Here is an 11,270-nt window from a genome sequence, read left to right as displayed (position 1 = left end):
AATTTCTCTAACTCTTGCTTAAAATAAAGTAAAACCTCCACAATCAGGTTTTGATGCTGGCAGAAACATTAAAATATGATGACAAATCAACTCCTTTCTCTTACTGAACCCTATACAGCACGAAATGTAGAAAATCCCTATACCTTTTGATCTAGAAATAAATCATGTTCACAGAAAAATACATGGCCGAGAGCAGTGGTTCACACCTGAAATCCCAGCAATTTGGGAGGCTGAGACAGGCAGAACACTTGAGGCCAGTAGTTCAACACCAGCTTGGCCAACATAGCAAAACCCTTGTCTCTACAAAAAATGCTATAGGGCTCAGGCCTGTGATCCCAGCTATTCAGGAGGCTGAGGCAAAAGAGTCACTTAAACCCAAGAGGCGGACGTTGCAGTGAGCCGAGATCGTGCTACTGCACTCCAACCTGGGCAACAGAGTTTAACTCTGTCTCAAAAAAATTAATTTTAAAAGAAAAATTAATAATATTTGAAAAAAATCACAATGGGGCAAACCAAACATTTTGTGACCACTGACTGACCAGCACTTAATTTTAACATAAGATTGTGAGTCAAATATTACTAATATAATAGAGGTTAAAAAGAAATCTTAGTTAGAAAAAAAATGCCAGCTAGTTTAGCATGGTAGCTCATGTCTGTAATCTCAGCACTTTGAAAGGCTGAGGTGGCTTGATCAAGTCCAGGAGTTCATGACCAGTCTGGGCAACATGGCAAAATCTCTTCTCTACAAAATGTACAAAAAAAAAAAAAACTAGCCAGATGTGGTGGTATACGCCTGTTAATTCCAGCTACTCTGGTGGCTGAGGTAGGAGGATCACCAGGAGGTTGAGGCTACAGTGAGCCATGACTGCACCACTACACTCCTGCCTGAATAACACAATAAGACTCTGTCTCAAAAAACAAAACAAAATAAAACAACAACAAAAACCACCATTTTTGCAAAGAATAAAATTTCCAAAATTGGTCAAAACCCCCCCACATGTGGGTTTTAAATATGGATAAAAACCAAGATATGTCATATAAATTTAATGAAAATTCTGTTTTATGTCATATAAATTTAATAAAAATTCACATGCTTTAAATGCACATATACTATTTGTCAATACTCACTGAATTATTTTTATTATGAGCATACATTAGCTCTTTTCAAAGTAGTACTTTTTTCAAACAGTACTTTCAAGTAGGAAATACATTCTCATTTGGTGAATGAATTAAAAAAACAAAACTACACGCCAAAGGAATGCTCTAGTAGTTATATACTTTACTGCTGAGAAAAAACAATTTCATAGAAATAAAAAACATATGAACAAGGCTGGGTGCAATGGCTCACGCCTGTAATCCCAGCACTCGGGGAGGCCCAAGGTGGGTTATCACCTGAGGCCAGGAGTTAAACACCAGCCTGGTCAACATGGCAAAACCTGGTCTCTACTAAAAATACAAAAATTAACCGAGCATGGCAGCATGCACCAGTATTCCCAGCTACTTGAGAGGATGAGACATGAGAACTGCTGGAACCTGAAAGGCAGAGGTTGCAGTGAGCCTAGATCATACCACTGTACTACACAGCCTGAGGAACAGAGTGAGACTCTTCTCTCAAAATAAATAAATAAATAGACGAAATAGTGGTGTAAAAAAACAAAATCAAAAACAAAAACCACAAATATATATATATAAACAAGACGTTGAGCACTGGCTCTGTTGGTACAGAGCCATTCAAACTTATAAAAATGTTCATGAAAACAATACAAGGAAAACAGGATCTACAAACCAAAGTATATCTAAAGCTACAAATAAAGTAACTTCTGGTTTTAGTCATTTTAATATTGTAAAAATAAGCAGACAAAGAGGAAAACTTACCCTATATGTGTAACAGCTTCTCTGTTTTCACATTCAGTAGTCCATATTGCTATCTTATCTCCTTTAGCTCTAACATTAACAACAGCGCCACATACATCGTCACTGTAGTCATCAAAAGATTCTCCAATAAGGCACAGCAGCTTAAAAAAAAAATCCCAAATTACATTTAATAAACAAGCTATTACACTGCGAATGTCTCCTCTATATTCGTATAGACACAAAACTAAAGACAGCTTTTAAATCAAGAGTTAACTTTTTAAATGTCTAAATTTTATTTGCATATACAGATCTGTCCTGACTTTATTCATTCATTTATTTGTTACCAAAAACATTAACAGTTGTCCTCACCTTTTTCAGCAAATTTGGCAGTTAATATCATGGCAGATATAAAAGCTGATTTTATAATACTCATTTGCTCTGCTGCTGCTTCTATTTACGAGCAAACAAATAACAGAATAACAGAAATACTTATTCATGGTTAAATTAATTGCCTCTTGTTCTTATTTTTTATGAATAGTTGTTAATGGTTTGAGTTTTTTTGTTGTTGTTTTTGAGAAAGGGTCTTGCTCCGTCACCCTGGCTGGAGTGCAGTAACACCATCACAGCTCACTGCAGCCTCAACCTCCTAAGCTTAAGTGATCCTCCCATCTCAGCCTCCTGAATAGCTGGGCCTACATACAAGCACATATCACCACACCTAGTTAACTTTTGTATTTTTTGTAGAGACAGGGTTTTCCCATGTTGCCCAAGCTGGTCTTGAACTTGTGAGTTTCACTGAGTGAAATACCTGCCTTGGTCTCCTAAAGTGATAAGATTATAGGTGTGAGCCTGGCACTATTGGGTTTCTTAAAACATCAATAACAAAATTTACCATTTTAACCATTTCTAAGTGTACAGTTCAGGCATTAAGGACATTCAAAATTGTTGTACAACCATCACTACTACCATTCATCTCCACAACATTTTTTTTAACTGAAAAATGGAAATGTCCTGACTTTTTAATGTGGAATTCCAAAATGATACTTGCTGATGATCTTCCCCCTCAAAAACAGAATTCAATTACTTCTTCAAAAGCCATTCATTCAGCAGCTGGGTGTGCTGACATGCACCTGTAGTCCCAACTACTTGACAGGCTAAGGCAGGATGATTGCTTGAGCCCAGGAGGCTACAGTGAGCTCTGATGGCCCCACTGCACTCCAGCCTGGGTGACGGACAGAGCAAGACCCTGTCTTTAAAAAAACAACACAGTGTCACTTATCCCAACATTTTAAGTGATTAACTTAGTAAGTCCTAACTATAAACCAGGCACTGCTTCAAGTGCTAGGGATACAAAAGAGACTACAAATCCCATTCCTAAAACTTGGGGTTTGGAACCGCCGTCTACAGAAAATGCCTATTATCTCATATTTAATTTGTCTTGTGAAGGCAAAAGTTCCAGCTATATCACAACATGTAGGTCGAATAACAGTACACAACAATTTTATTGTTTGCTTCACTGATCTAAAAAGTTTAGTAGGTCAGGCACAGTGACTCAAATCAGTAATTCCAGCACTTTGAGAGGCTCAAGTGGGAGGATCACTTGAGGCCAGGAGTTTGAGATTAACCTGGACAGCATATCAAGATCCCATTTCTACAGAAAGATTTTAAAAATTAGCTGGGCATGGTTGCATGCACCTGTAGTCCAAGCTATTAAGAGGCTGAGGTGGGAGGGTTGCTTGAACCCAAAGGGTGAGGCCGAAGTGAGCCATATAAATAAATATCTGCACTCTAGCCTGGGAGAGCAAGACCCCAGCTCTAAAAATATAAATATTTAAAATTTTAGTATATGTATAGCAATGCTGTAAGTGGGTTGCAAAAACTTCAATCATACAAAATGTAAGGTTCTATAATTTTGGGGTTAATGAAATGACCACAAAATTGGTGGTGAGAGTCAACTGCCAATCACTCAAATATCTGACTTACAATATGGTAGAATGTTTCACTGTACTATAAACAGAAGTCACGTGACAGAACAAAAGTAATTACTGACCCTGATTTTCTAGTGCTGGGCATCCTTCTCTCCTCTTAAATCAAGTAGCAAATGTAAAATGTAACATATATTAAGTTTTAGTATTCCAAAACTACCTCTACAACTGCTTTATACTTTTAAAACCTTACTGTCTCTAGCCAAAAGCGATCGAGGTCACTTCGTCTCTGCTGTTTGTTCAATGTAATTAGCCATCGTCCTCCCCGTTTGTTTTTCTCATCTTCCCACATAGGCTCAATACCATCCTACAGGGTTAGAAGACAACAGTATTACACAATATTGTTACCTTGACTTTGAGAGATAATCATTAGAAATAATGAGCAACAACACTGTTAACTTCTTAGTTTATTCTCCATAAAACTGTCACTGATGTAGTTTTTAAAAAGCACATAAAACTTAACGCCAGAGGCATGACACTGCAGAATTACAGTCCTGACTTCATCACTTATTTGCTAGTAAATCTTGAGTTTCACTTAATTTGAAGGTTCTTTTTCTAAATAGCAAACATATTTTAGAAGCTCTGTACACTTCTATACCCAGAAAATACATGCAAAAACTATTCAATTTCAGTTAATGAATGTCCTGTCCCCAAACCTGACAAAGCCCAATAGTAAGTATTCCAAGGGCCTATGCTCCTAAGGTTAAGAATGCCTGGTAAACTCAGTCTGCTCAAGTACATAAAGGAAGGAGTAGACTGGATAATCAAAGCTCTCATGAAAATCAATCTCAGTATGGTATCCATAGAATAATTCTCCCTCAATTTTTATAAACAAAAAGAGTAAGATATATTTATACTAAAGCATACTAAAGCCAATTAAATTATCAGCCTGCTCACCATACTATCAAATACTCCTAAGTTTACGGCAAGATTTCTTAATGAATACCAAATGGCCAGTCCTATAATAAATATATAAAAATCACCAATTACACATACCTTAAAAAGTGAGTAGTCACAGCCAGGCATTAAATTACTAGACAACTGGATATGGTTGTACAGACTAGGTAAAAGAAAATGACAATTAAAAACACAGAATATGTAATACAGAGTTTAGGTGCTTACATATATATACATTTAGAAAATATGAAAAATAAACAGATAAAAGTTTGTGTCTACTTGTTTCTAAGTCAATTTCTTAAATGGACAAAACAGATCTTAAAAGCAGTTCAATAACCAACTTCGGATGGCAGGTATAATTTTCAAAAAAATTTCTAGTGATTGAGCTGACAAAAATATATTTTTATATGTCATTTAACTTGGTGCATACATATGTGTGTATATAAGAAACTGAGGAGAAAGGTATATGGTGGCTTTAAGTAAATGAAATAATTTCTGAATTTAATCAACAGTTTTGTTTTGTCACAAACACATTAGACAAAAAAAAAAAAAAAAGAAAAAAGAAAAAAAGAAAACATGAACTTCCTGACCATCGGGATTGTATGGCTGAAATAGTCAACATTATTATCCTTGAGGGTATCCAAGACAATAGATCAATGGTTCGCAAACACCACTGACTGTCGCTGGTCAGTCAACACAATAATCATTTTAAAAAGGATTTTAGAAATACAGTTCCAAGCACTACCTCTTGGGATTATAATCACCTAAATATGAAATGACACCCTGGAATCTGTATTTCTACACTATTTCCCAAATATCAAAATAACATTTGCAATGACTCGGTTGCTTGCCTGAAGGCAAAAGGCTTAGATCATTTGATCTCCTGTAGTCACTTACAGCAAAATTGATTTTTAAAATATTGGCACCTCTTAAGAATCTTTTCCTCTGTAGGAGAATGAAGAGTTTTTTTTTTTTTTTTTTTTTTTTTGGTGCAGAAGGCTGGAGTTATTTAAAAGTTCTAAATAAACATAATTATAGAAGAAAAACTACTTGATGTTTTGATGACAGGCAAAGAAGAATAACCCTAGTTTAACACTAGACAACTAGGCCTATAAATTATTAGGACTTAAATGTAGTTATTATTAAGTTTCAATGCTTTTATGCTTATTAAAGACTTTTGTCTTTCATGGTCTCAAATAGTTCCTCCCTACTCATTCTCCAAGTAAATTAGACACACTGGATTAACTTTGTTTTTAAGAGAATCAATTATCAAAACTTCTTAACTTAGACTTCACAATTTTTATATTTTCTAGAGAAACAGGAACTCATGTTGACCAGGCTGGTCTTGAACTCCTGGACGCAAGTAATCTTCCTGCCTCAGCCTCCCAAAGTATTAGTATTACAGGCATGAGCCACTAAGCCCAGTTTTAAATTTTGTTTTAAAGTCATGCAAAACTTGATGATCCCAATTCTTAGCTTTTTGCTATATCAGAAACAAAATTTCAAAAATATTTCAAATATTCTTCTTGATATTGATCACAGTATAATGAAATGAATAAAGTATCATGATAGATACTGGCATTCCCTTGACAATCCCTGAATTCTGAACATTTCAGCCTTTGATATCTTAAAATCTGTGGTACAGGAAATTCCAGATGTTCCACTAAAAACAGTTCGCAAAAATGAGGACCCAACAATGCACTGGAATACCCAGTTATGAGGCAAATGTATCTTGTCAACCAAGAGAAGAACAAGTTCCAACTAATTGTCAAAAGTTCTAAGGGCAATAAAGGGTTCCTGAGCAAAGGATATCTCAGGACAAAAAACAGAATAATCAGGGCTGAGGGATGACAAGATTTAAGTTTTGTATAACTAATAAAGCATAATCACCAATTCAAACATTTGTCAGGAGATAAGAAAATAGATGAACATTCATTAACTGTTCACCTCACACTTCATTTTGTGAATTCAACTTAAAAAGACTACACAGCTAATAAAACAACAAACATTCTAAAACAAATGGTTACTTACGCCCAAAAGTCTTCAACGGTATCAAACTTAGAGATCAGCCGTAGGTTTGCTTGCCAAGTTTTGCTTTTATCATTTTTAAAAAACCAGAGTGCCCATCTAAAAATAAAAAGTCAATGTCAAAAAATGATAGTTGCACCCCCATGTTAAAAGTAACATTATTCACAACAGTCAAAAGGTGGAAACAAGCCAACTGTCCATCCACAGATAAATGAAAAAAAGGATATATATACATGATGAAATATTTTAAAACTCTGATGAAAGAAATTCTAACACTTGATAAAACATGAGAAGCTAAGAACATTACATTAATTAGTCAGCCCCCTGCTCCAAAAAAACCCAAATACTATATGATTCCACTTATATGAGGTATAAGAAATCAAATTCATAGAAACAAAAAGAATGGTGGTTGTCACTAGTTAAGAAGAAGGGGTAGGCCGGGCGCGGTGGCTCAAGCCTGTAATCCCAGCACTTTGGGAGGCCGAGGCAGGTGGATCACCAGGTCAAGAGATCGAGACCATCCTGGTCAACATGGTGAAACCCCGTCTCTACTAAAAATACAAAAACATTAGCTGGGCATGGTGGTGCGTGCCTGTAGTCCCAGCGACTCAGGAGGCTGAGGTAGCAGAATTGCCTGAACCCAGGAGGCGGAGGTTGCGGTGAGCCGAGATCGCGCCATTGTACTCCAGCCTGGGTAACATGAGTGAAACTCCGTCTCAAAAAAAAAAAAAGAAGAAGAAGGGGTAATGGGGAGTTTAATGGGTTACAGAGTTTACAAAGTTTTGAAAGATGAACAGGAGTTCTGGAGATTAGTCACACAGAAATTGGTTGCACAAAGTACTTAACATTAACTGAACTGTACACCTAAAAATAGTTAAGATGGTAAATTTTATGTTTACCCCAAAAATTTAGAAAAAAAAAAATGTAAAAATGCTAGTTGCTATTACAGTGGCAAATGAGAGCTCTCCATTGCTTTCATTTAAAAAATGTGTTAACCTATGCCTACTACATAACAGATTCTCTGCTATAGAGACCCAAGATACTGTTCTTGATGACATCCAGAATGCTGAATCCTTTCCAGAAGGTTTTCAATTTACTTTGTCCAGATCCATCAAAGGAATCACTATCCACAGCACCTATAGCCTTATGAAATATAGTTCTTATTAATAAATAATAAGACTTGAAAGTTGAAATTCTTCTTTGTTGCTCCACAGGCTGCATAAAGTACGCTGTGTTAAGAGGCATGAAAACAATTCATCTCCATCAGAGCTCTTGGGCATCATCAATGATCACCTATTTTGAAAGGAAACTTTTCTTCTGGGCAGTAGGGTTTCAACAGTAGGCTTTAAGTATTCAGGAAACCATGCCATAAATCAATACACTGTCATCCAGGCTTTGTTGCTCCATTCCTAGAGCATGGGCAGAGTAGATTTAGAGTCCTTAACGACTCTTAAGATTTTGGGAATGGCAAATGAGCACTGGCTTCAACTTAAAGTCATCAACTGCAACATCCCCTAACAAAGAGTCAGCCTGTCCTTTGTAGCCTTAAAGCTAGGCACTGACTTCTCTCTAGCTAGCAAAGTCCTAGATGGCATCTTCTTCCAGTAGAAGGCTGTTTCGTTTACATTGAAAATCTGTTGTTTAGTGTAACCTCCTTAATCAATTACCTTAGCTAGATCTTCTTAATAGTTTGGTACAATTTCTGTATCTGCACTTGCTGCTCCACCTTGTACTTTTATGGAAATGGCTTCTTCCCTTAAATCTCATAACTGACATCTGCTAGATTTCAACTTTTGAGACAGGGTCTTGCTCTGTCGCCCAGGCTGGAGTGCTTTTGGAGGTGGCTTCTTTCCTTAAACCTCATAACTGACCTCTGGTAGCTTTCAATTTTTTTTTTTTGAGATGAACTCTTTCACCAGGTTGGAGTGCAGTGGCACAATCTTGGCTCACTACAACGTCTGCCTCCCAGTTTCAAGCGATTCCTCTGCCTCAGCTTCCTGAGTAGCTGGCACTACAGGCAAGCGCCACCACAACTGGCTAATTTTTTTAATAGAGACAGAGTTTCACCATATTGGCCAGGCTGGTCTCAAACTCCTGACCTCGTGATCCGCCCACCTCAGCCTCCCAAAGTGTTGGGATTACAAGCATAAGCCACAGCACCCAGCCCACTTTCACCTTTTATTCTGCAGTATCCCCACCTCTCTCAGCCTTCATAACACTGAACACAGTTAGGGCCTTACCAAGGATTAGGCTTTGTCTTAAGGGAATGTTGTAGCTGGTTTTATTTTCTACCCAGACCACTTGAACTTTCTCTATATCAGCAATAAGGCTGCTTTGTTTTCTTATCATTCATGTGTTTGCTGGAGCAGGACTTTTCATTTCTTTCAAGAACTTTTTTCCTTTGCTTTCACAACCTGGCTAACTTGTTTGGTGCAAGAGACCTAGCTTTCGTCCTGTGTTGTCTTTTGACATGTCTTCCTCATAAGCTTAGTAATTTCTAGCTTTTGATTTAAAATGAGAGACATGCAACTCTTCCTTTCACTAGAAAATGTAGAGGCTAATGTAGGGCTATCAACTGGCTTAATTTCAATATTGTTGTGTCTCAGGGAATAGGTAGACCCAAGGACAAGAAGACAGGAATGGCCAGTCAGTGGAGCAGTCAGAACACATACATTTATCAATTGAGTTTGCTGTCTTATATGGCCAACATTCATGGCACCCCAAAACAATTATAATAGCAACATCAAAGAGCACTGATCACAGATCATAACAGATATAATAATCAGAAAGTTTGAAATATTGTGAGAATTACCAAGTAAGCACATGCCACTGGGAAAATAGCATCAACAGAATTATCTGACACAGAATTTCCACAAACTTTCAATTTATAGAAAAGGCATTATTTGTAAAGCACAGTAAAATGAGGTATACCTGTATAATATTTTCTCTAATACCCTGAAGATAAACTCAGGGAACATTAAAGTTACACTTAAACATTATTATCCCAAGATGATTCTCCTTTAGAAAAATTAAACTGAAACTCCACCCCCTTCACCTAATCCAGGCGCTGTCCCCGCCCCCGAAAAAAAAAAAAAAAAAAAAGAAAAGAAAGAAAAATTAAACTGAATATTCTCTGAATTACAATACCAAAGGAAAAGTCAAAGGGAAATTCCATTTTTTCATCAATACAAATGCTGTATGAAGAGCCTTCAAAATTGTATATTTCATAATCCTATAATTAATGCTTTGTAACGTTACCTAGACAGAAAAATGAGACACATTTCAACATGTACTTTGTATTTTGTCAGCAACTGCCACCCCATTATCAATAAAAAAGAAAAAGATAAGGGAAGAAGACCCCCTACAAGGTCAAGTGCTACACTCTGGATTCTTAAAAATAATTAAATCGGCTGGGCGCAGTGGCTCATGCCTATAATCCCAACACTTTGGGAGGCCAAGGCAGGCGGATCCGGAGGTCAGGATATCGAGACCACCCTGGCTAACATGGTGAAACACTATCTCTCCTAAAACTACAAAAAATTAGCCGGATATGATAGCACATGCCTGTAGTCCTAGCTACTCGGGAGGCTGAAGCGGGAGAATCGCTTGAACCCAGGAGGTGGAGGTTACAATGAGCCAAGATCATGCCACTGCTCTCCAGGCTGGGTGACAGAATGAGACTCTGTCTCAAAAAAAAAAAAAAATTCTATCTTTTTTCAAAACAACAACAACAAAAAACACTACACCCAGCCAGTTAAACATATAAAGAACTATGGGACCAGGCAAGATGGCTCACACCTGTAATAACAGCACTTTAGAAGCCTAAGGTAGGAGGATCACTTGAGCCCAGGAGCTCAAGACCAGTCTGCGCAACATAATGAGACCTTGTCCTTACTAGACATTTAAAAATTAGTGAGGAATGGGCCAGGCATGGTGGCTCACACCTGTAATCCCAGCACTTTGCGAGGCCAAGGCAGGTGGATCGCCTGAGACTGACACCATTCTGGCTAACACGGTGAAACCCTATCTCTACTAAAAATACAAAAATTAGCTGGGCATGTGTGGTGGCGCTTGCCTGTAGTCTCAGCCACTCGAGAGGCTGAGGGAGGAGAATCAATTGAACCTGGGAGGCAGAGGTTCCAGTGAGCTGAGATCGCCCCACTGCACTATAGCCTGGCAACAGAGCAAGATACCATTTAAAAAACAAAACAAAAAAATGTAACCATGTATGGTGGCATGTCTGTAGTCCCAGTACCCAGGAAGCCAAGGTGGGAGGATTGCTTGAGCCCAAGAGTTTGAGATTGCAGTGAGCTATGATCACGCCACTGCATTCCAACGCGAGTGATAAAGCAAGACCCTGTCAAGAAACAGGACTGGGACAGGGGCAGGGAAGGGAAAAGTGAGAGGGCTGCTTGAGGTCAGGAGTTTACAAACAGCCTGAGCAACATAGCAAGACCCCGTGTATCTCTTTAAAAAAACAAAAAAATGGCCGGGTGCGGTGGCTCA

The 11,270-nt window shown here is 37.8% G+C and overlaps 1 protein-coding gene across 1 annotated transcript in view; it reads right to left on the bottom strand.

The window, feature by feature from the left end:
- Positions 1 to 11,270, bottom strand: part of EIF4E (eukaryotic translation initiation factor 4E) — a 41,524-nt gene that overhangs the window by 3,919 nt on the left and 26,335 nt on the right. Inside the window, exons 3-6 of the mRNA XM_017516193.2 lie at positions 6,768 to 6,863; positions 4,836 to 4,899; positions 4,033 to 4,146; positions 1,876 to 2,015 (exon numbers count right to left, since the gene is read on the bottom strand). Of these exons, the coding sequence (XP_017371682.1) occupies positions 1,876 to 2,015; positions 4,033 to 4,146; positions 4,836 to 4,899; positions 6,768 to 6,863 (414 nt within the window). The remainder of the gene's footprint in view (positions 1 to 1,875; positions 2,016 to 4,032; positions 4,147 to 4,835; positions 4,900 to 6,767; positions 6,864 to 11,270) is intronic.

This window comes from Cebus imitator, unplaced genomic scaffold, assembly GCF_001604975.1.
Source record: "Cebus imitator isolate Cc_AM_T3 unplaced genomic scaffold, Cebus_imitator-1.0 Scaffold575, whole genome shotgun sequence".
NCBI classification, from domain to species: domain Eukaryota; kingdom Metazoa; phylum Chordata; class Mammalia; order Primates; family Cebidae; genus Cebus; species Cebus imitator.
This window is presented reverse-complemented; position numbering and strand designations above follow the sequence as displayed.